Source organism: Lipotes vexillifer, unplaced genomic scaffold (genome assembly GCF_000442215.2).
Source record: "Lipotes vexillifer unplaced genomic scaffold, Lipotes_vexillifer_v1.1 scaffold1014, whole genome shotgun sequence".
NCBI lineage: Eukaryota > Metazoa > Chordata > Mammalia > Artiodactyla > Lipotidae > Lipotes > Lipotes vexillifer.
This window is the reverse complement of record NW_006774244.1, coordinates 197,880-223,958: the sequence shown is the minus strand read 5'-3', so window position 1 is coordinate 223,958 and position 26,079 is coordinate 197,880. Positions and strand designations below refer to the sequence as shown.

General features: G+C 41.4%; 1 protein-coding gene across 1 annotated transcript in view; it reads left to right on the top strand.

Annotated features, from left to right (window-relative positions):
• Positions 1-634: 634 nt before the first annotated feature.
• TCP11L2 (t-complex 11 like 2) overlaps positions 635-26,079 on the top strand; it is a 32,051-nt gene continuing 6,606 nt past the window's right edge. The window contains exons 1-7 of the mRNA XM_007449046.1: positions 635-791; positions 4,011-4,146; positions 8,525-8,645; positions 9,657-9,877; positions 11,762-11,898; positions 23,414-23,601; positions 23,816-23,997. Coding sequence (XP_007449108.1) covers positions 635-791; positions 4,011-4,146; positions 8,525-8,645; positions 9,657-9,877; positions 11,762-11,898; positions 23,414-23,601; positions 23,816-23,997 — 1,142 coding nt within the window. The remainder of the gene's footprint in view (positions 792-4,010; positions 4,147-8,524; positions 8,646-9,656; positions 9,878-11,761; positions 11,899-23,413; positions 23,602-23,815; positions 23,998-26,079) is intronic.

The window sequence follows — 26,079 nt, the reverse complement described above, 5'->3', positions numbered from 1 at the left end:
CTTTCCCTAGGAGGCTCATAGACAACTAAAAAGGCTGATTTCAAAAATATTTTATTTAAAACAAAGAGGAACAATAATAATAGCAAACATTTGAATGCTGTGCTAAGCACTTTAATAAGATTAATCCTGTTTCATCTTCAAGCAACCCTATGAGGTTAGTCTTTCAGCCCAGCTTGACTCATGAGGTAGGGAGTTAAGTGACTTCTCCAAGGTCACATGTCAAAAGACAGAACAAGCTTCAAACCCAGAGCCCCACACTCTCACTCTTACCATCCCACGCTTTAGCAACCCCAGGAGGAGAGAGTGTGTGTTCTGCACATTGTTTTTTGAGGATGCTTTATTGCTGGGGGCTGCTCCACGTTCACACCAAGTATGTCCTGTGTGAGCTCACACCTTGGCTGTGGAATCCCTTTCTGGAAGGCAGTCTTGCAGGTCTAGTGATAGCCTGGCCCGGGTGCCATGGGAGGAAGGAGGTCATCTTCTGGGGGCCTTTCCAGTGCTGTGACACATGCGACACGGCTGTCTGCATTGAACGAAGCACCAGCACCACTGGAGGGAGTACCGCAGAACGTTGACACAGGGTCTGTTTGTCTGTGCAGGTGCTGTCTCTTTACCCACACTCCAGTGACACAAAATGCCCTTCAATGGTGAGAAGCAGTGTGTGGGCGAGGACCAGCCAAGCGATTCAGACTCTTCCCGGTTTTCCGAAAGCATGGCTTCGCTCAGTGACTATGAGTGCTCCAGGCAGAGCTTTACAAGTGACTCTTCTAGCAAATCCAGCTCTCCTGCTTGTAAGCCAGTGGGGAGTGGAGGTGGTTCTAGACACGCGTGTTGGATTTTAAAACTCGGAAATGAATGAGAGCAAAGTACTGACTTTTCCCTTCTAGATGTACTGGAATGGCACTGCCAGGGCCCTGCAGCTGTCTTGTACATGCTCTCAGCAATAAATTGCCACTGACGTTTACAATCTGCCCATTTTTATTTTCATCAATGTCTCTGATCTGCTTTGGTTTGGCTATAAATCAGGTCTCTCTCAATTAGCAGAAAGCTACTCCTTCTTGAGATCATTTTTTGAGCCACATTCAAGGGTAAATTCAAATCGGTCCTTTCTTGTTTACATGGAACAAAACTTGCCCCAACTCAAGGGTCAGGCAGGAAATGAAATAATCTAAAGGGTTTCCTACTGATTTCAAAAACTGTTGTGCAAATCACCCCAGAAAAGTGCCCGTGAGGAGAATTACTGCACCAGGAGTACGAGAAGGAATGAAAAGAGTGCCATGGTGAAGGGAGATGTCTTTTTCCTTTTTTGTGTGTGGAAGCTAGAAATGTGTGAAGCCATGTGTTTGTCTTTTTTTTTTTTTTTAGCTTTTTAATTGACATTTTGTATGGGAAATATAACTCCTTAAGCTGCCCAAGCAAATGCAGAGAGAAGCAACTAGGATTTAATATGATCAAATGCCCACTTCAGAAAAAGTTTGTTCATTTGTATTTATTTATTTATTTATTTTAACATCTTTATTGGAGTATAATTGCATTACAATGGTGTGTTAGTTTCTGCTTTATAACAAAGTGAATCAGTTATACATATATCCCCATATCTCTTCCCTCTTGCATCTCCCTCCCTCCCACCCTCCCTATCCCACCCCCTCTAGGTGGTTACAAAGCACGGAGCTGATCTCCCTGTGCTATGCAGCTGCTTCCCACTAGCTATCTGTTTTACATTTGATAGTGTATATATGTCCATGCCACTCTCTCACTTTGTCCCAGCTTACCCTTTCCCCTCCCAGTGTCCTCAAGTCTATTCTCTAGTAGGTCTACATCTTTATTCCTGTCTTGCCCCTAGGTTCCTCATGACCATTTTTTTTTTTTTTAGATTCCATATATATGTGTTAGCATACGGTATTTGTTTTTCTCTTTCTGACTTACTTCATACTGTATGACAGACGATAGGTCCATCCACCTCACTACAAATAACTCAATTGCATTCCTTTTCATGGCTGAGTAATATTCCATTTTATATATGTGCCATATCTTCTTTATCCATTCATCTGTTGTGTATTTATTCTAAAGTGGTACATTCTCATTTAAAAAAATGGAAAGGTAGATAAGTAGAAAGAAAAGAAATTATCGCCTATAATGTCACCCAAAGATGACAGGTGATAGTGCTTTGTCATATCTTCATACTGCACATAGATATACATTTGTATATGTATGTGGACTTTTTTCACTTACTATTATAACTAAAATATTTACTCATGATAATGTTTTTTTTAAAACGTTTTTATGACTGTTTACTACTTTACCAAGTGAAAATACCATCAATTTATTTGACCTCTGATTTATCATTGGGCATTTAGTTCATTTCCTTTATTTATTTATTTTTTTTTGCTGTTACAAATAGTGCTTTATGAACATCGTGGTGCATAAAGCCTTTCTAGGAATTCCTTTGGATGTAATTGGATTGCTGGACCAAAGGATACAGACAGTTTTAAGGAGAATCTTAATGGGAAAGAGAATTGGCAAAAGAATTTATTAGCAGCACCCCAGCTTTCAGTGCTTTTTCTTAGTCTTTATTACTATACATGGAGTTGATGTCTCCAGCAGGGAACCTAGGTGTCCTGAAGAAGGGTTTTACTAATTGTATATCAGCATTCCTTCCTCCTCCTCCTCCTCCTCTTCCATCTCCACCTTCTCCACTACCTCCTCCTCTTCTTATTTCTAAAATTATTTTAAGTACTTCCCTGGCAGTCCAGTGGTTAAGGCTCCGTGCTTCCAATGCAGGGGGTGCAGTCAGGATTGTTGTTTGAGGTAATGATTTTTAATTAACAGAAGCGAAGAGTTCCAACAATGATTTCAAAAAGACATGACTTGTTAGAATAATTTTTTGAATAATCTTTACAGATAACTAAAATAATTCTTTACCCACTATTTCCTACTGAGAAGTAGATTATCAGATTTATTTTATTTTAATTATCTACATTTATTGAGTTCTTACCATGTTCTTTACTTAAATTATCTTGTTTAGTCACCTCAGGACAGTCCTACGAGGAGGTAAGTTATGCTTCAGCGAAGTCAAATGATAACTACCAATTAGCAAAACTTAGAATTGTGCTATACGGCATATACTTTTCAAAACTATAGTTTTAAAAAATCAGTTCATTTTGAGTCTGCTTAAATTAATGGGAGTTATGAATTACAGAATAAAAAGTAGTCATCAGTTTCCTGTAGAGTACATGTAATAAATGCAGATATGATGTTCACTAAAAAAATGAGGTGATTTAATTTTTAAAAATAACTTATAATAGCCTATATTAATAAAATTTTCTTAGAAACATTTGACAATTTATTTTCTTTCTTTTTTTTTTGAAGTTGTAAAGAATAGTTTTATTGCTTTGCCAAGCAAAGGGGCCACAGAGGGCTAATGCTCTCAAAACTGAGTGTCCTGACCTGGAGGGGTTAGTGAGGAGTTGTATAGTAATGGTTCAAAGAGGAGGACGTGATCAGCTTATGGGCTTTCTTCTGCTTGGCTGGTGGTGAGGTACGTGGGAGTCAGCAGCATCAACCTTCTGGTTCCAACTGGTCCTGGGTCTGAGTGTTGTGGCAGCATATAGTTAACTTCTCCCACCTGGTGGGGGTTTCAGTATCTGGTTTCAGGATTTAATGAAGCTCAGGTTCTTGATGTCTCATGGCAGAAAGAATTCAGTGAGAGACAAAGTGATAGGTAAGAAGTGGATTTATTTAGAGAGAAACACACTCCACAGATAGAGCGTGGGCTATCTCAGAAGGCGAGAGCAGCCAACAGTTTATTTTCAATACAGTAACTGAAGCTATCAAAGGAGTTCTTAGATTTTTGGAGCCTTAAGTATTAAGTGGGGGAATCGATCTATTTTGATATGTATTCTTCTTACTGAAAATATATGTTGGAGTAACTTAAACCCTGTGTGCATCAGGAGGCTTCATTGGATGACAGCTCCTTCCAGAGCATTAACTGGTTTTTGTCTTCTTTTCAGCAACAAGCCCTCCCAGGGTTGTAACATTTGATGAAGTGATGGCTGCAGCAAGGAACTTATCAAACATGACTCTTGCTCATGAGATTGCTGTAAATGAGAACTTTCAATTGAAACAAGATGCCCTCCCTGAGAACAGGTAACCTGGAGGCATGTGTTGTGCATAACCTGTGCTGCACTGTGTGTGTGTGTGTGTGTGTGTGTACTGCAAACACAGATTTTCACACTGATTCCTGGACAGTCTCATATAATATCCACTGGGAGTTAACAGTATTTAGTTCTCCAGCAAGGTCTTATAGTTGTTTTTAAAACCACTCCTCTAGGGTATATGTTACTCACAATCTTTAGAATTCAGCTTATGTGTCTCTTCCTGAAGGAAGCTTTTCCTGACATTCCTGAGCTCACTAGACTACATTAAATCCCCTTCTAAAGACTCCTAGAGCCCCCTCTACCTCCCTCTTGTTAAGATGTTTTATAATTTTAGGTTCAAAGTCTGTCTTTCCCACTTGACCAAAAGCCCCATTAACGGAGAAACTATGTCTATATTGTTTGCTCTGTCCTTATTGCCTAGCAGAGTGCCTGACATGTACTACCTGCTCAAGAAATATTTGCAGCCTGACTTATTAAAAACTAATATTCAGGTTGGGAAAGATAAATAAATGCAGCTGAGCTGCCAAAGTGGTAAGAGGTGATCCAGAAGCCTCTGGAGGGAGGAATCACAGCTGCATAGGCACCCCTGGTTAACCTCATGCTCAAGGGATCTCTAGTTAGAGCCATGCCCTTATATCCTACCTCAGTCTTTCTGCTTTTAGTGGCTCACAGGTCCCCTGGGACAAAGAGGAGAAAAGTCTTGCAGCCGTTACTGCAGGTAAATAGTCTTTAGAGACAAAATTGGCTCATGGGGGCTTCCCTGGTGGCGCAGTGGTTGAGAGTCCGCCTGCCGATGTGGGGGACGTGGGTTCGTGCCCCGGTCCAGGAGGATCCCATGTGCCACGGAGCGGCTGGGCCCGTGAGCCATGGCCGCTGAGCCTGCGCGTCCGGAGCCTGTGCTCCTCAACGGGAGAGGCCACAGCAGTGAGAGGCCCATGTACCGAAAAAAAAAAAAAAAAAAATTGGCTCATGGATAACGGCACTGAATCTTAAAACTCCCTGTGCCATTCATAAATTGGGAGGCATTCTCTCTGTCACTTAAGACAACATATAATATTTGATTCCATTCAGAACTTTTTTTGTTTTAAAGCAGGAAAATAGTAAACACAATAATTTTCCTTCTTTAAAATATGGATCATAGTCTTCTTCCTGGGGATGTTGTTTATAATAATCACTAATACTTTTTAGGATTACTGGCCAAAGTAGGTTTATCTGTTTGGTTTTCTATGGTGACTGCATTTCACCATGATCCTTTATATCAGCTGTGCTGCTTACACCCCCAGGCCAGGCCACCGTCGCCTCTGACCTGGACTCTGTGTCCTAACTAGTTGCCCAGTCTCCATCCTTAGCTCCCGCATCGTCCATCCTCCACATCCATCTTTCTAATGGGTAAATCAGAGTAGATCATGTCTTTGCTTATAGAACCCTTCAATGGTTCTATTACACTTAGAATAAAAATTCAAACTCTTTAGTATGATGAGCAAGGCCCACCTTCACTGACCATGTCTCTCCCTCCTTTTCCTCCTGCTTGCTGTGCTTCAGCCACACTGAAGCTTCCTTGCGGATCCCGGAGTACACCAGCTTGATCCCATCCCAGGGACTTGGACCTTCTTCCTTCTTTTTTGTTTTTTGCGGCACGCGGGCCTCTCACTGTTGTGGCCTCTCCCTTTGCGGAGCACAGGCTCTGGACGCGCAGGCTTAGCAGCCATGGCTCACGGGCCCAGCTGCTCTGTGGCACGTAGGATCTTCCCGGACCGGGGCACGAACCCGTGTCCCCTGCATCGGCAGGCGGACTCTCAACCACCGCGCCACCAGGGAAGCCCCTTCCTTCTTTTTTAATGTTTTTCCCGTAGATCTTCACCAGCTGCTTTCTTTTCCCCATTTGGGTCTCAGCTCTAAGGTCGCTTACTGTCTTAGAGAAGCTTTCTTCAACCACCCCACCAAATCAGCACCTCTTCATCACTGTGGACCACATTGTCTTCCTCTGCCTTCCTTGTGGCTCTGAAATTGTCTTACTCTCTTTCAGTGTGTTTTTTTTCTGTCTCTGCTAACATGTAAGCTTTTTGAGAGCAGAGGCTTTCTTTTCACTACACCCAAGCACCTGAAACAGGGCCTACCACATATTGAATTTTGAATAAACATTTATTGACTAATAAAAATGAATTTTTGAAGTTAAAATAAGTATGTTTTATGAAGTACAGAAAAGACAAATTGGGAGTGTTTGTGCTTTAAATTCAAAAGTTGCAAATACAGGCTGAATGAAGGCCCTTTAGGATCAGACAGACCCCGGGGTTTGAATCCTGGCTCTGCTGTGACCATATCTGAGCCTCGCATTCTCCACAACACTCACTCTAAATGCATGCTCCTGGGCATATAAGTGCCTTGCATGTAAGTACTTTGATACTGTGGAAGAAACGAATTCCCCTTCTCTTCATTTTCTGCCACGGCTAGAAAATGTGAGCAAGGGAGACAACACGTAGAGTTGGGACACATTACCTTTGTTTAAAAGTGAAATAGCGTATCATTAGCTGCTGATTTTTCAGATGACCCTCCACAATGACCAAGACGTTACTTTTTTTCTTTTTTTTATCAAAGCATAAGTATTTATTATTTGTGACAAATAAGGAGACAGGGTGATAGCTCTCAAAGCACTGTCTCTTGTTACTCTTTAAAATATGGCCGACTCTCATATTTTACCAAGTGGGGGGAAACACTTGGTAAAATAAGTCAGATTTCTGATACCAGGTAGGAATGCTTATAAATGATTTGACTGATTTCATCTCCACCCCTTCCTCCCTACCTCTTCCACTCCCCCAAATTAAAAAGCTTGTAGCCTTTGGGAAAACTTAAACTCCGACATCCCTCAAGGAGCTATAAAGTTGTTTTAGCTCACTCCTGGTTGGTGCATTCAAGCCAAGTACATGAGGCTTGTAAAGTTCAGAGCAAAAGTCTGTCCCAGCAATGTTTGTCTTTCTAATTGTTCTGTAATTGCTCAAGAGAGTCTCAAACATTGGAAATGGCATTTATGTTGAATAAATCTATTCAGGCAACTAGAATAAGTTTTCACATTTAAAGTGGCTGAGTAGAATATAGTATTTGCAGTTATGGAAACAGTTTTAACGCATGCTCCTCAGAAAGCTAATTTTCACTTCTCATAGCATTATTGTATTTTTAGCTATTTGTACTTTAAAAGAAAAATTAGGAGATATGCTTAACTATCAAATTATTAATTCATTCACCATGCATTCAGTGAACCCTCAGTAAATGACCAGTGTTATGCTAGGTACAGTGGCAGGTACCTAGAAGAAGTGACCTCTACCTGAGAGAGGTGTATAGCCCTGTGTGGGATAGAGACTTGCAGGTAATTACAGTTCAGGGAAATATGCGCTTTTCTAAAAGCTGTTGCAAAGTGGTGTAGGAGTTCAGTAGGAATGTGTGTTTTATTTATTTTAAAATTTATTTATTTATTTTTATGGCTGCGTCAGGTCTTAGTTGTGGCACGCAGGATCTTCGTTGAGCCATGCAGGATCTTTTGTTGCGGTGCACAGGCTTCTCTTTAGTTGTGGCGGGTGGGCTCTGTAGTTTGTGGCTCACGGGCTCTAGTTGAGGCACGCAAGCTCAGTAGCTGTGGCGTGTGGGCTGAGCTGCCCCGTGGCCTGTGGCATCTTAGTTCCCCGACCAGGGATTGAACCTGCGTCCCCTGCACTGGAAGGCAGATTCTTTACCATTGGATCACCAGAGAGGTCCCTGTGTGTTTTAACATACACCTATTTTAGGGCATTGAGATACAGGGTAAAGCAAGGTGGCCACCTACTCTATTGTTAGCTTTTCCTAGGAAGGCTCCTATTTCAGCAGTTTTGGTCTGGCCAACTTTAAATGGGACATCTAAGCTGAAGCTGGCAGGCAATCAAATGCATGTCTCCATGGGCCAATCTGTTCTGTTCCATGCCATGAAACTTCAGCTGTTAAGGAAAGAGCAATTTTGCCATCTCATCCCCCAAATCTAGACCAAGTCTAAAAGTCTGTGTAGAAGAGTAGCTAGGTCAATTATGGTATCTCCTTAGGACAAAATTTTATGAGCATATCAAAAGCTATAAGGAGGAAGCATTTAAAAAATCTAGGGGAGACACTTAAGACAGACTATTAAATGAAATAATATTGTACAGAGTCAGTATTAAAACAATTATATTAAAACAATGCATTCATTGAACATATGTCAAATACGTCAAAAGATTAATAATAGGATTATGAGCAATTTTTATTCTCTGTTTTTCTGCATTTTCTAAGATTTCTACAATAAGCATCTTTCTTTTATAATCAGGAAAAATAGTGCTTATTTTAATAAACGATCCATTTCATTCCTGTAGCTTGGCCGGTAGAGTGAGGCACATTGTCCACCAGGCCTTCTGGGACGTCTTGGAATCAGAACTGAACGCTGAGCCCCCTGAGTATGAACACGCCATCAAACTGTTTGAAGAAATCAGAGAGGCAAGTTGATTTTGTCTGTATTAATTAGTAATTTTCCCCCCAAAGGCTGTTTTCATGTCCTGCAGAGAGTATTGGAGACTCTTTTGAAACACTGAGCCAGTTCAGTCACCAAAAGGGTTTTTTTCCAGCACCTCCTGGAATGGGGTGCAGGCTGGGAAAACAGGGCAGCGGCAGGAACTCAAGCCAATGCTTAGCATGTAGGGCAGTGGCTGTGGTGCTTCAGAGCACAGAGCCTGAGTTAGATAGACCTGCTTTAGTGACAGGCTCTCTCTTCTTAAGTCTGTCTCCGGAGTGGTTGTGAGAATTATATCAGATGACAGTCATAGCTAACTTTTACAAGACACTTGCTCTGTGCCAAGCACTAGATTATTCATCTATCCTTACTATAATGCTGTGAGGTAGTTATGCCTGTTATTATCTTATATAAAGAAACCAAGTTCCCTGACTCACCCAAGGTCACACAGCTTTGAGGGGTAGAAGGGATTTGAACTGAGGCACTCCGGCTCAGAGCTTGTTCGCCTAACCACGTGCTGTGTCTATAAGTACAGTGCCTGCTGTGTAGTGAATACACAATATAGGTTGCTCACATAATATGTAATATTTCACATGTAAATATATTATACTAATAGAGCCCATGGGGATGTTTCTATTTGCCCTTCTTTAAAGGGTTCTTTTGGAGCCATGATCTGCAACTTGTCTTTGCACGGTTTCTCTGTAAACTTTTTGAAGTTCTTTCAATAGTATTGCTTCCTTGCCAGTTGTTTTCATTCTGATAGTGTTAGTAACTTCCCATGGGAGAGGAGGGGAGGCTTTCATTCAGAAGACAGAGCTTTCCTTTCAGAGTCAGGACCCTGGAGTGCTCCTCTGATCCACCACTCGATGCAAACTTCTGTGGCATCCGGGGCATTAAAATATGGACAGGGAGCTTGGTCATCTAGACATTGAAATTAGAAATGACAACCTTTATTCATGTAAGGATGCTGTTAATTTTTCTTTCCTTTCCCTGTATAGGTTCTCCTCTCTTTTCTGACTCCTGGTGGCAACCGGCTTCGCAACCAGATCTGTGAAGTTTTGGACACAGACCTCATTAGGCAGCAGGCTGAGCACAGTGCTGTCGACATCCAAGCCCTGGCCAACTACGTCATCAGTACGATGGGAAAGCTGTGCGCTCCTGTGCGAGATGATGATATCAGAGAGTTAAAGGCTACCTGCAACATCGTGGATGTGCTGAGGTTAGTGGTTCTGCTGCTTGCATTTTCTTAGAGTACCTTTGAGTTCATTCAGAAGGGAAGTGTGGGAATTGAGGAACACAGAATACGGGTTCCTCCTCTCCCACAGGAACCCTTGACCCTAGGAAGAAACCACCTAAGCAAGGGACAAGTCAATCATTTATTGTGTGCATGGAGTTTTCACACTGAGTGACCCAACAAGGTTGTTAGTTGGCAGTGCTGGGCCCTAGAGGTGCAGTGATGAAAAAGGCAGATGCAATCTCTGTTGCAATCTCTGATTACAGTCTAATGGTGAGACAGCTCTTGAACAAGGAATTACAGTTGTGATAAGTGCTATGAAAAGGGAAGTAGAGGGGATTAATGGAGCCTCCAGCAGGGGGACCTAACCTAGTTAAGGATCCAGGAAGTCTTCTTCATTAGTTAGGGTATTGCTAGCTGCTATGACATGTAAACCCTGAGTTCTCAGTGATTTAACCAATAAACGTTTGTTTCTCACTCATGTCAGAGTCCGAGTCAGGGATTCTTGGTCAGGCAGCCTTCCATGTGTCATTCAGGGACCAAGGCTCCTTCTCTCCTTGGCTCCACCCTCGCCCAGCTCCTTGGAGTCCTTTACATTTAGCTGGTGAATGGGAAAGAGATCATGAGGAAGGCATATCCAGTGTTTAACCACCTAGGCCCAGAAGCAATGCATTACATTGACTATACCTAGTCCCATGGTACCACCTACATTGAAGGTGGCCTGGGAAATGTGGCTGCTGTCTGGGAACACATTTCCCAGCCACAAATCCACACTGCAGGAAGGCAACATGGACCTTTGGTGATCGTCTAGCTATCTCTGCCACAGCTTCCTTCAGGAAGTGATGTGTACAGTAAGATCGTAAGACTCTAATCTGGCTGTGTAGACAGTAATTTCTTTGTGATCCCAGAGGAGAGAGGAGTCTGCAGTACTTTTTGCCATTGAGGGGAATTATTCTCCTTTTTTTGAGAATACAGCCACATTGAGAACTAAGTTTCACGTAATAGTATAGGAAAGGGAAGGGGAAAGGAAGCTGGTTTGCACATGATGGGTTACTTACTTTATGACTCTGGGAAAGTTGACAACCTCTCAAAGTCACACTTTCCCCATCTGTAAAATAGGCTGTAAGTATCCTTAGAGTTGCACTCAGCTCTGGCAGATTGAGATTCTCCAGTTGTAGAATCCTTGCTTTGAAGGATTTTCTGTGGTGTTCATCTTCCTCGTGTATTGAGCACCTACTGGTTGTCACTCTCCCCTGCATTTTGTGTTCACTATCTCATTGACTCTCACAACATCCCTCCAAGGTTGATCTTGTCCCTTTCTTTCACAGATGAAGAAACTAAGGCTCAGAGAGATTGAGTAACTTGTTCCTGGCCACAGAGCTGGTCAGTTGTAAAGCTGCAATTGAATACAGGGCTGCCTAACTCTAAAATGCAGTGTTTTCCCCCTTGTGCTTTACTGCCCTGTCCTTTCTTTCCTTTTCTTTTTCTTCTTTCCTTAGGAACAGAAACAATGTACACTATGTTCAGACTCCATAAAATTTCAAATGAAAATTCCTTCTTGAATCTTTTTTGTCTCATTGTTAAGACTCATTGTTTATGCTTCTTAGTGTCTATCAGTTTATGGCTGAATGTAATGGATCAGCTGGAGGTATATTTGCTAAAGCAAATACTCTTGAGATCTCTGGAAGAATACATTTGGAATGCATGTATAATGCCTTTTGTGAAAAGTGACCTTGTCAAAGTGATTGGAATTTTAAAACCATTTCGTGGATGTTTATATTTTCCAGCCTGTAAAATTAGTAATAGTTAATGAATTTCAGATTGATTTCTTAATCACCTCTCTAACTATTTTAACTCTAAAATTTTTAGACAAATATTTCATGTCCTGGATCTCATGAAAATGGACATGGTCAATTTTACAATTAGGAGTCTGAGACCACATCTCCAACGCCAGTTGGTAGATTATGAGAGAACCAAGTTCCAAGAAATTTTAGAAGAAACTCCGAGTAAGTACAATATAAGTGTGTATATATATTGAAATTGGGTGAAAATATGATATTTTTATTTTTGACATCTTAAATAGTATCACTAAAGACTTTTGGCATTTCTGTTCAACATTTTTTTAACTTCTAAACTTGACATCATAAACTTATAGCTATTGACTCTGACCCAGGAACTGTGCTAAGCACTAGTCACTTTTTTTTTTTTTTAATTTATTTATCTTTGGCTGCATTGGGTCTTCGTTGTGGTGCATGGGCTTCTCATTGCGGTGGCTTCTCTTGTTGCGGAGCATGGGCTCTAGGTGCACGGGCTTCAGTAGTTGTGGCATGCAGGCTCAGTAGTTGTGGTGCATGGGCTTAGTTGCTCTGCGGCATGTGGGATCTTCCCGGACCAGGGCTCGAACCCATGTCCCCTGCACTGGCAGGCAGATTCTTAACCACTGCTGCACCAGGGAAGCCCTTCATACATTTAAAAAACAAACAAATAAACATTTATTAAGCACCTCCTGTGTCCCAGACACACCTTGGGTGCTATGGATAGAACAAAACAGAATAAAGCTGCTGCCCCCAAGGAGCTGACCTTCTAGTAGGCATGACAAACAAAAAACATGTATTGTCAGATGTGTTATTAAGTGCTATGAAGAAAAATAGGATAAAGGGACAGATAGATGCGGTGGACTGGGAAGGCCTCTCTAATAAATAACTATTTGAATGAGGAAGGAATGAGGAATTAAAGGAATGAGGAAGGGTCATAGGAAGATGTGAGAGAAGAACATTCCAGGTAGAGAGAACTGCACATACAAAGGCCCTGCAGCAGGAACTTGCTTGTGAAATTGGACAAACAAGGCAGACTGTGTGGCTGGAGTGGAGTAGGCAGGAGAGAGTGGTAGCAGATGAGGCCAAGAGGTAGGCAAAGGCAGGTCACAAAGAGCCTTGTTAGGAAATGAGAGTAATTTAGATTTCATTCCAAGTGTGATGGGAAGTCACTGGAGCATTTGAGCAGGGGAGCAACATCTGATTTTGATTTTTTAGGTATACGCTGGCTCCTGGGTAGAGAACAGATTGTACAGGAGCAAGAAGGGAAACGGGTACCAATTAGGTGGTATCACAGATGGTGGACTGGTCCAGGTTGTAGTGGTGGAAGTAGTGAGAAGAGGTCAGGTTCTGGTTGTATTTTGAAAATGGAGTAACAAGTTTTGCTGAAAGTTGGATGAGAGAAGAAAGAGAGTTGAGGGTGACTCTAAGCAACTGGGTGAAGAGTGATGCCTGTTAGAGAGATGGGAGAGACCAGGGAAAGAAGGGTGGGAGATGGTATGGAGTCAGCATTCAGTTTCAGATGTGTGAACTTTGAGATCTTGTTTGATATCAACATGAAGATGCCAGGAGGCATTTAGATATGAGACTAGAGTTCAGAGGAATGGTGGGCACTGGGGATATACATCTGGGCAACATCAGTATCTTTATAGTGGATAAAGCCATGGAACTGGATAGTAGCTAACATGTATAGAATGCTTACCACATTCTAAACACTTTATCTGTTTTAACTGATTTAATCTTTACCAAAACTTGAGGAAATTACTCCCCATTTTATGGATGTGGAAACTGAGGCATAGAGAGGTTAAATCACTTCCCTCCACAACAGAGGGAATTACAGAGCTGGGACTCACCCCAAGCAGTTTGACTCTACACTCTTATCCACTCCAGGCTCTTATCCACAGTATTACACTGGATGAGGTTACCTAGGGAGTGAGTGTAGATACTGAATGGGCCTGACCTGGGACCTCTAGAGCATCTAGAGCTTGAGAAGAGGAAAAGGATCCAGCAACAGAGACTGTGAAAGGGTAGCCAGAGAGGTGAAGACAGCCAGGAGAGGGTGGTGTCCTGTAAGACAAGCGAAGAAAGCGTTTGAAGAAGGAAAACACGATCAACTGCGACAAGTGCTGCTAAATGGTCAAGAAAGATGAAGGCCAAGGCTTGACCATTGGCTCTGACCATGTGAGGATCCTTGGTAACTGTGATGGGAGCAGTTTCAGTGGACTAGTGGGCATTAAAACTGGACTGGAAGAGACGTCAAGAAAGAATGGGAGTAAAGGAAGTGTTACCTCGTTGAATCCCCACTATTACTCAGTGAGAGAGGTACTGTTATTCCCTTTGTTTCACAGGTGAGGAAGCTGAGATGCCAGATGTTGGACAGCTGGCAAGAGGCTGGTTAACTGGTTCCCTAATTGGCAAACCCTTGACAGCAGCCTCTGGGCTTCGGTTAACCACAGTCTAAGGCTGGGTTAGGTGATGCACCCACCCCACCCTACCCCTCGTGGACTGAGCTTTTCTGTCAAGATGGTCAATATGATAGCCTCATGTAAACAAAGCCAAACAGATGCCACTTTAAAAGGGGCTCCAGCAGGCTGGAGCCTGTCCAGGGAAGAGGGCATGGGCCATGGAGGGTGACAGGAGGAACAATCAGTGAAGCTGGGCCCATTCTGCTTGATAACAGGGAGACTCAGGTGGACCATGAGCACTGCCTTCCCTGTCGATAGTGATTCAGGGCTTTGGTTAAGCTCTGTAGGGCAGACTAGGACCCATGGGAGGGAAGCAGCAGACAGCCAATTTTGGCCTTCCTAGCAGCTGGAGCTGCTGTTTTAACTTTGGAATGGGCCTCTCTATTACTGATAGTAGCCCATGCTAGCTAACATTTTGTTTGAGCACTTATTGTGTGCCAAGTCCTTACTATGGGCCAAACACCATACGTTTATTAGCTCATTCAAGCTTCACAAGTCACCCTATGAGGCTGGTACTGTTATCACCTACTGTTTATAAAAGAAGAAACTGAGGTTAAGGTATTTACCCTAGGTGACTGCTAGTAAGTGGTAAAGCCTGGATAACCCAGCTATGTCTCTGCCCCAAAGCGTGTGCATTCAACCACTATGCAAAACTGACTCTCTCCAGACAATATATCGACTATCTTGGGGGGGATTTGCAGAGGGAGCTCTAGCGTCAAGTGACAGATATGATTAGATGACTTCTAAGGATCCTTCGACAACAAAAATTCTATGACTTCAGAGCTATATTGTTTTGGCTTCAAAGGCAAAGAGGGATTATGGGACGTAGAACCCTACATAGAACCTGGATCTGAAACCTGAACTATGATAACCACATTCTTAGCAGCATTTTCCTGAGATTCACTGGTTGGTTCCATTTGTGTCCCTGTATATGTGTATATACACATGTGTGCAAATGTCTTCATGTCTTGAGTCAAGATAGCCTGTAATCTTGAACAAATTCCTTACTGTAGGGTTGAACTACGGTTTCATTCATCTCAAATGATTTGTTTCTCTCCTTAAAACCCAGGCTTAGTGACTTATATTTCATTTGCACCTTTCACATTGACTTGGATATTTCCAGAGATTTAAGAATAGAATAAATCCAGCTGTGCAAGTAGGTCATTGTTGCCCAGATCTAAATATGTTCCCAGAGAAATCAAGAGTCCAGGAAGCAGAGTGTATGTCAACTATTAATTATATCCTCAAGTCACTCTTGCCAAAAGTCGGCCACTGTGCCCTAGTATCAAAATAAGAGTCTTACAGTATTGCACAGAAGGACAAAAGTGTTGGATTTTTGTGTGTACATGATTTTTATAAAATAATTATTCAGAAAATTAATACAGAGAAGTACTCTGGGTTTCTTAATTGACTCCCCCCAAAATTGTATTTTGCCGACAGAGAGATTTTATATAATTGCCCTATTAAAATATACCCAAGAAAGCCTTAGGCAGTGATTGGGTGAATGTATTAAATGTCAACAAAGTAACCACATTAGATCCAACAACTAAATTATCTGTAGAAAGAATTCCACATTACCCCTGGGGGGCTGGGGCACAAGTAATTTTTCAGATACTCAGAAAGAAAAGGTTTTATTTATTTAGATAATCTCTTATATCTGATAAAATGTTCTCAGGAACTTCATTTCATGTGGTTCAGAAATCCTTATGGGACATAAATGTTTTTCAGAAATATATAAAACTGCACTATGATTGTCTTTGCCTGGCACCCAAGGCATTCGGGAAATATTTATGAAACATTTTAGAGATGAGCAAGCTGATGCTTAGCAACGACCTGCCCAAAGACAGAGCCGCACAGCTGAGAAGCAGCGGAGCTGGGAGTGGAAGCCAGGTCTCTCATGGCCAAGTCAGGAGTAAACCAAGCTGTTGCTTTGGCTCCTTTCTTTGGATTTTTAAATTTGGTGTTATATCAGCTGGGGTATATCGCAGGCAACAGAAACTAACTGGCTGATTTAGCAGAAAAGGAAGTGAATGGAAGGAGTGGGGCAGTTTACAGAAAAGCGAAAATACCTGAGTCTGTGCAAGGCCAGAAACCAGGAGGGCATCAGGAATCTGGGGAGGAAGAAACAAGGGAAAGTTCCGAGCTCCGTCCTCAGATGGTTAATGTGCACTTCAACATGGGCCATCCTTGAACACTGTGGTCATCATTCAGAGTCCTAGGAAGGAGTCTGATGGGCATATGACTCAGCGAGGCCAACCCCTGGTCAGGGAGGTTGCCTAGTCATGGGACCTCTAATTGATGTTCACAAAAAGAAAGCATGGAGTGAGGGAAAATGATTTCTCAAAATCAGTACCAAAAAAAAGGGAAGGTGAGGTGTTGCTAGGCATAAAAGAGTAGATGTCATGGATAAGAGAACTACATTCTTCTAACCGAAAATTGGGGTATTTGCTCTGAATATTTTCCAGAATATTGAAAATAGAGGCCATCTAAAGCTTTGGACAACATCAGGGACTCCCATCCATGTATTCTGGACCATTCTCCTAGTTTATTGAATGGTGCCTGTTCAGAATTGTACAGAGCTAGCCTGGCCATCCCCCAAGTCCAGGATGTAGAGTCATTGCCTTTTTAAGGGTCACTCAGATTTCATGCTTAGGTACCATATTAGAAGTCGGTAGAGATGGGAATTGTATCCCTTGATGAATCAATACAGGGATACCCTTGATGCATTCATCTCAGAAAGCTCATATACTAAACTCATTCATACCAAACTGGCAGAGTTCACAGAGCATTCCCTGGACTGAATTCTCTGAAGCACTAAATAGCACAATCAATGGCTTTTACGTAATGTAAATATTTACATGTGAGTTTTGTGTTGATAAAGCTTTATGTGACTTTATCACATAGGTTGTTTGCTAGGTTTTTGCCTTAGACTCACTGACTTAGTTGGCCAACCCATAACCCATATCTTTTTAAAAAAACTTTATTGAAGCATTCAATACATAGAATAAAAACACCCCAACTCTAAGTGTATAGTTCTGTGAGTTTTTGTTTTTGTTTTTGGTTTTTTTTGCGGTACGCGAGCCTCTCACTGTTGTGGCCTCTCCTGTTGCGGAGCACAGGCTCCGGACGCGCAGGCTCAGCAGCCATGGCTCACGGGCCCAGCCGCTCCGCGGCATGTGGGATCTTCCCGGACCGGGGCACAAACCCGTGTCCCCTGCATCGGCAGGCGGACTCCCAACCACTGCGCCACCAGGGAAGCCCAGTTCTGTGAGTTTTGACTGAAGAATATGCCCATGTAACCACCACTAGAAACAAGAAATAAAGCATTTCTGTCACTCCAAAAAGAATCCTCAGGCCCCTTGCAACCAGCCTCCCCGCATCGAGGTAAAACTGATATAATTTTTATCAATGTAGATTAGTTTTGCTTCTTTTAGAACATCATATTAAGTGGAATCATACTGTGTGTTCACTTTTCTGTCTAGCTTCTTTCACTCAACATAAGGTTTTTGCTATTCATCCATGTTGTTGTGAGTATCCATAGTTTATATTATTGAAAGTTATCCTATTATATTGTAATCCTATATGATTACATACCTCATTTATCCATTTACCTGTTGATGGACATCTGTGTTGTTTCTGGTTTTAGGCTACTATGAATAAAGCTTCTGTGAACATTTGTGTACCAGTCTTTGTGTGGGCATGTGTTTTCATTTTCTTGGATAAACACCTAGGAGTGGAATGGCTGAGTCATATGGTAAATATATGGTTAATTTTAGAAAAAACAGCCCATTATTTTCCAATGTAGTTGTGCCATTTTATACTCACCATCAGTGTATGAGAGTTCCAACTGCTTTACATTTTCACCAACACTAGGTATTATCAGTCTTTTAAATTTTACCCTATATATATTTATAGAGAATGTGAAAGTATCTCATGTGGTTTTAATATACATTTCCCTGATGACTAATGATGTTTAGCATCTTTTTATATGCTAAATGGCCACTTATTTATCTTCTTACGTGAGGTGTCTGTTCAAATCTTTTGCCCGTTTTTAAATTGGTTGTCTTATTATTGATTTGAAGAGCTCTTTATATATTGTGGAAGCAAGTCCCTTGTCAGATTTTTGTGTTGTGAAACTTTCTTCCCATCTGTGGCTTGCATTTTTCATTCTCTTAACCCAATCCTTTGCAAAGAAGAAGTTTTTTATTTTGATGAAGTGCAAATAATAAAATTTTCTTCTATGGTTTGTGCATTTAGTGAATTGTTTACAAAATCTTTGTATATCCTAAGGTCTTGAAGATTTTTTTTGTATGTTCTAGAAGTTTTAGAATTTTAGGCTTATGAATCATCTCAAGGCAATATATTTCAAGGTTCAAAATTTTCCATTAATATATCCAATTCTAGAGCTATTTGTTGAAAAAGACTATCTTTTCTCCTTTGAATTGCTTTGGCATTTTTGTTGAAAATCAATTGACCATACATTTATGATTCTATTTCTGAACTCTTTATTCTTTTTTTAAATTGAGGTATAATTTACATACCATAAAATTAAATTTTAAAAGTGTATAATTCAGTGTTTTTTAGTATTTTCACAAGGTTATGCAACCATCACCAGTATTTAATTCCATAAGATTTTCATGCTTCCAGAATAAACCCCAAACTCATTAGCAGTATCTCCTCATTCCTCCCTTCCCTTAGCCCTTGACAACCACAGTTCTACTTTCTGTCTCTATGGATTTGATGGTTCAGGACATTTCATATAAATGGAATCATATAATACGTAGCTTTTTGTGTCTGATTTCTTCCACTTAGTATTGTGTTTTAAAGATTTACCCATGTTGTAACACATATCAATACTTCATTCCTTTTTATTAGACTCTCTAGTCTTTTCCATTGATCTGTATTTCTACTCTTAGCTGATACCACACTATCCTGGTTACTGAGGCTAAGTCTTGAAGTCAGATAGTGTCAGTCTTCCAACTTAATTCTTTTTCAAAATTGTTTTGCCTATTTTAGGTCCTTCGAATTTCCATATGCATTTTTTAATTAGTTTATCTCGTTCTGCAAAAAAGCCAGCTGGGATGGTGATTGGAATTATGTTGAATTGACATCTTAATAATGTTGAGTCTACTGATATGTGAACTCAGTATCTCTACTTAAATCTTTAATTTATTTCAGCAATATTGTTTTAGTTTTGGTGTACTGGTTTTGTAATTTTTTTTAATTTATTTAATTAGTTTATTTTTGGCTGCATTGGATCTTTGTTGCTGGGCGTGGGGTTTCTCTAGTTGCAGTGAGCGGGAGCTGCTCTTCGTTGTCGTGCGCAGGCTTCTCATTGCAGTGGCTTCTCTTGTTGTGTGCAGAGCACGGGCTCTAGGTGCACGGACTTCAGTAGTTGTGGCATGTGGGCTCAGTAGTTGTGGCTCGCGGGCTGTAGAGCACAGGCTCAGTAGTTGTGGCACACGGGCTTAGTTGCTCCACGGCATGTGGGATCTTCCCAGACTGGGGATCAAACCTGTGTCCCCTGCATTGGCAGGCAGATTCTTAACCACTGCGCCACCAGGGAAGCTCCTATTTTGTTAAATTTAATCTCATTTTATGTTCTTCTGGTGTTATAAATGCTATTTTATAAAACTTTTTGTTTTCTAGCACATAGAAATATAATTGATTTTTGAGGATCGACTTTGCATCCTGAGACCTTGCTAAATTAACTTATTAATTCTAATAGCTTTTTGGACTATTCCTTAGGTTTTTCTATAGTATATACAATCATGTTGCCTTTTATTTCTTTGGTTTATCTTGTTGCACTGACTGGGACCTCCAATCAGATGTTGAATAGAAGTCATGAGAAAGGGCATCCTTGCTTTTCTAGCAGAAGAATGTTTATTGTTTGACCATTAAGTATGATGTTAGCTGCAGCTTCTCATAGATGTCATTTTTTGGGGTTAAGGAAGTTTTCTTCTATTTCTAGTTTGTTGAGATTTGTTTTGTTTTGTTTTGTTTTTTGCGGTACGCGGGCCTCTCACTGTTGTGGCCTCTCCCGTTGTGGAGCACAGGCTCCGGACGCGCAGCCTCATCAGCCATGGCCCACGGGCCTAGCCGCTCTGCAGCATGTGGGATCTTCACAGACCGGGGCACGAACCCGTTTCCCCTGCATCAGCAGGTGGACTCTCAACCACTGCGCCACCAGGGAAACCCTGTTGAGAATTTTTATCTAAATAGGTCACATATTAAATTTGTTCACATGCTTTTTCTGCATCTACTCAATTGGTCATATTTTTCTTCTCCTTGATTGTGTTAATGTGGCGAATTAGAGTGACTGATTTTTTTTCTAGTGTTAGACCAAGCTTGCAATCCTGAGATGTTTATCCAATCACTTGGCCCCGGTATATTATCTTTATCTTATTGCCTTTCTAATGCTTTCTTAAGGATTTTTACATCTGTATTTATAAAAAATGTCCCCCTGTAATTTTCTTTTCTTATAATGCCATTGCTTGGTTTTGGTGTCAGAGCAAAGCCGCCCTCATAAGATAAATTAGGAAGTGTTCCCTCCTCTGCTTTCTGAAAGAGTTAAAACACCCTGTGTCTTCTAGTTTGATTTGCATGCACAGTGTATATTAGTAAACATTTTACTGCATGACAGTTGAAGGGAAAGATATCTTCAGGTATATAGGACCAAATCAATTTGTCAGTCTAAAGGAGACTATTTGAGTCAGTACTTAAGCCCATGGTTACCTCCAGAGATGGTGAATTAAATTGGAAACCTACCAGGTCTCTCATGCCAGGTGTAGAGAGCAGAGGCTTTTTGAGAACCTCCTAAGTGACAAGTACCACTGGAAAAACGTTTGATTAGTTTCCAGCGCAAAGGGGTCTGCCAAGACAAGGCCAGATATCTCACACACCTATCAGGTTGTGCTATGAGCTAAGTCAAGGGAAAGCTATATAAAAAATAAACGTCATAGGCTTGGACTCTCAAGGAGTCTCATTTTCATATCACTAGTAATATTAAAGGCACATGAACTATTTAATAACTTTTTTAATAAATAGAGAAGCTGTTTTTCAGGTCAGCTATTTAAGAGAAATGACAGCCAGATCAAAAATTCAAAGGCAGATGTGCCTCAAGAAGGCAGTGATAGGGCTTTCCTGGTGGTGCAGTGGTTAAGAATCTGCCTGCCAGTGCAGGGGACATGGGTTCAAGCCCTGGTCCAGGAAGATCCCACATGCCGCAGAGCATCTAAGCCCGTGCGCCACAACTACTGAAGCCCGTGCACCTGGAGCCCATGCTCCGCAACAAGAGAAGCCACTGCAATGAGAAGCCCGCACACCGCAACGAAGAGTAGCCCCCGCTCGCCCCAACTAGAGAAAGCCCGCGCGCAGCAACGAAGACCCAACGCAGCCAAAAATAATAAATAAATTAAATAAATAAATTTATATAAAAAACAAAAAGAAGGCAGTGATAAGGATGGGTCCATACAATCAAGAAAGGCTTCCCACAGGAAGAGGCTGGACCACTGAGGACTGGCAGGATATGGACTGACAGAACCAGAGATAGTTTCAGCGGTTAGGCCAAGGCTTCCTGGCAGGAAACAGGAACATATATTGGTGGGGAAGTGTTCTTGGGCCTCCACTGCCCCTGAGAAATTCTTAGGTAAATGCACCTGTAAAACCATTGCCTGTTGTTCTGTTTCTCTCTCCTGGTAGATAAGGAGGTTTTTGAGTATAGGGACTGTGTTTACTCATCTGTGAATTCTCTGCACTTGGTATAGTATCCGGTGTATAGTAGGTGCTCAGTTGTCATTGAAGAAATGAATGGAGAGGCTCTTTTCCATATGAAAAACCGAGGGTACCAGTGCCTCATAGGGTTGACCTCGATTTTGGAGCCACATAGAACAGTCAGTGTACTAGCTTGTGGGAGTGAAATCTCAGAGGATCCCTTAGAGAAAAGCCCATGTTTCCCCCTAAACTCATGATCTTTCTGCTTTACCAGTTGTACTCAATTCTGGCTACATATTAGGATCACCTAGGGTGTTTAAACACAGATGCCTGAGCCCCATCTCAGACTGATTAAATCAAAATCTCCAAGAGCCAGTGCCCAAGATCACATTTCTTTTTAAAGTTCCCCAGGTGATTCTACAATCAGCCAGGATTGAGAACCTCTATGCTACACTGGTTGCTTTTGTTTGAGATAAAGAAATGGGCTTTTAAATCTGTCGGCTGTAAATGATTAAGCTTGCAGCATAAATGCTTATTACCGCCATATTGTAATTATATCCATGATGGTTTCCACTGTTTCTGTCTGTTGGGTACCTTTTAAATAAAAGACTGCAAGTCTTTTATATCTTTATAAACAGAACTGGGAAAAGCAAGAACATTTGCCAACTGAGGAGAAACAAAGTTGTGAAATTCTGGGGGTGGTGTTGCTTAAGTGTGGCAAACTGAGCTGCTCATAAACTACCCCTGTTTTCAGGGTGACTATTTCTTTTGTTCTCTGGGTCTTTTTAAAAAATCTGCACCTGTGTTCAGTCTGCATTTTTAAGCAATCGCCACCTTATAAATTCTACCAAATACATAATTTTATAAGAAATGTGGTATAAAGAGCAATTTATTTCTAGGGGGAAACCTTAGAACTGGGTCTGAAGTAAAAGTGTGCACACCAGCATGCTGGGAAAGGCATAGCTCTATTCAGACACTCCGAGGAGGGGTCTGGAACCCAAAAATGTTTAATTAATCATCAATGCCTTTAATCTAAATACCTTCTCTGCACAAGACTCAAGGTCATGTGTGAGCTGGCCTGTCTATCCATCTGATGCCATCTGCTGCCACTCTCTCTCCCGCCTAGTTCTTTATAGACCAGCAGTACAGATTTGCTTGTAGCATCCAAATTACCATATTTTCTCACTATTCCGGGTCTTTGTGTGGGCTATTCTATCCTGGCGTGACAGCTCTTTCCTCTGTTTGCCTTGTATCCTGAAGTGTCACTTATGGAGTTCTTCCTCTTACAGTCTGTCCTGGAGAGCCTCTCCTCCCTCCACTCCTGCTGTGTCTTCTAGTATTCACTGTATTCTGCTGTAATTGTGAGCTTACAGGTCTGTCTGCCCATCTGGACTCTAAGCTCAGCTCCTTGAGGGCCATGGCTGTTTTGTCATTCATGCCCAGCACCTAACCTGACATCTGTCATGTAGAATGCACAAATGAAGGTATCCATCAGCTGTAGGACAAATATGTGGCCTTTGCACTTGCAGGTGCTCTTGATCAAACTACAGAATGGATAAAAGAATCTGTACATGAAGAATTACTTTCTCTTTCTGAGACTGCTTTAACTCCCGGGGCCAAAAACAGCTCCAAGCCAAGCCTGAGCCCTACATTGGTGCTAAATAATAGTTATTTGAAATTGTTACAGTGGGATTATCAGAAAAAAGAATTACCAGAGGTGAGTGATTTTTTTTTTTCCTTCACTCAAGTTTTCCAGTATTCTAATTCTTAAGTTCAAACTGTGAATCAGCTGGTCTGTCTGTGTTGCATGTGATTTAATGACTTTACTGAAATCAGATAAAAATGGGAGTTTGGATGTAACATTGCTTATTTTACAAGTTCATGGTATTGAGCTTCCCTTACTATTTTTACATTTTAAATAAACATGCTAGACACTCATGACAGATGGAGCACGTCTTCAGGAACTGACAGAAAAGCTGAATCAACTGAAAATGATTGCCTGCCTGTCTCTAATCACCAACAACATGGTGGGTGCTATGACAGAAGGCCTACCTGAGCTTGCAATCAGGCTAAAAAAGATTTCAGCTGTTCTACTTGAAGGCATGAACAAAGAGTAAGTTCCAAGCATTTTTATCTGCTTTGCCTTGTATTCAGGGTCTGCATGTGTTTCAGAGAATGTAAATAACCTTGACATCTGGATGTGATATTCGGGACTGTACTTTAGAGAAGCTTAGCTCACACCTTCTTTTAGAATTTCTTTTAATATCACTGAAGGCTTAGATGTCCCATTATAGGAAAGGAGAGTTCTTTTCTATAACAAGTGCCAGGGTGAGTATAGTGTTTCCGCTTAGGATGGGTGTGTGCAAAAGCTTTTCTTTGACAGTGTTGTGGAAAAAAACAACAAAACGCAGAAATCCACCATGCTCAGTGTTTAGAATGCCCTATCAAAGAGGCTTTCCGATTCAGTTGTTCCAACTCCATAGGTTTTCTGCCATGAAATGTTTGCCAGCTTCACTGACCCAGCCTCTGTGAAGTCTTCAGAGTGGTGACATCTCTGTCCTTCAGAGATGCTCTGCAAGTCCAGTGAAAGTTTTGTTTTTGCCAAATTCATTTCCCAGTATCAAACCTTCATTGAATACTAGAATCCCATTTCAACTTTGCATTTAGATCATCCTATTGGGAATCCTGTCCAAGTTAGAAAATTCCTAGTCTTAGCCAATGGCCAGATGTTTCCATGGGCCTCATATGGGTCAGCTCCTCTTGGTGGTTCCCCTTTCAGGTGTTTTCAGGGACTTTATTCCTCTCTTTGAAGGGAGATACACCCAACCTCCCATCCTCCTGCCCATTACTTAGAGAGCACATAAATGACTTGATAAAATCCTAGAATATTAAAAGCCAAAAGAAGCCCAACTGGTTATAGCATCCAAAGTTCTCATTTTGACCCGAAGCTCAGAGAGAGAATAGGATTTGCCTTGGGTTGCACACCAAGAAAAGGACAAGCCAAGGCCTGAACCCTGGCCTATGTCAAGGCCCTGCCCTTTCTACTGATCCTGGTGCTAACTTGCCAGGCTCTTTTATTTCACGTTCCAGGACCCAAGACCTATAATAAAAAGAAACCTGCTCTGGTTTTGCAATAGATCTTATTTTAGCATTTTCCCACACTGGGTAACCATTATTTTCCAGGAATTCTAATTTATTAAGCCTTTAGTGAACCCCCAGTACTGCTTAAGTATTAATATAAAGCACACAGCAAAATGGTTACTAAGGACAGGCTTTGGGGTCAGGCAAACCAGGGTTTAAATCCTAGCTATGCTACTGACTTGTTATGTACCAATGAATAAGATCCTGAATCACTCTGAGTCTCACCTCCTCATTTGTAAAAAGGGAATAATTGTACCTACCTTAGAGTTAATGGAAACTTCAGATGACTGTGTGAAGCACTTAGGGCAGGTGTCTGGCCCATGGTAAGTGCTTGATAAACGTTAGCTTTTAATAACTACTTAGTTGTTAAGTCATCTTCTTTATAGTTGTTTTGCCTATCTGATTATATTATTTTGTCTAATTCCCCCCACCCCATCCCCCCATCTCTTATCCTTTAATTCCCATTTTGCACAAAGTTGTCCCTTTCTGACTAGTGAGCAGCAGTTTTCCATCATCATTCCCCAATAGTGCGGATCCAACAAACACTGTTTCTAATTACACCTTTCTCCTTACCTGTTAAATAACCCACCACTAACTACTTTTTACAGTTTTCTGGACTGTATATATTTGGGATTACTGATCAGTTACTTGAAAGTAACAATGCGAAGGAGTTTCTTACCTTTCATCATGATAGGTCAAGAGTTTTAGGTAACTTGTCTTCATGGTATTGGCTTCTGAATATCTTCATTTCTTGTTTTTGATTGGTGTTAGAGATTTACTGCTCAGGCATGGATAAAGGAATTGATCATACCTCATTTTCCAAGCACATTAAAAAAAAAAAATCTATGAATGAATCCACTCAGACCAGAGGGTTTATTTTAAGAAGTAAATAGGTTACTTTTTTTTTTTTTTTTTTTTTTTTTTAGCGGTACGCGGGCATCTCACTGTTGTGGCCTCTTCTGTTGCGGAGCACAGGCTCCATGGTCTAGCCACTCCGCGGCATATGGGATCTTCCCAGACCGGGGCACGAACCCATGTCCCCTGCAGCGGCAGG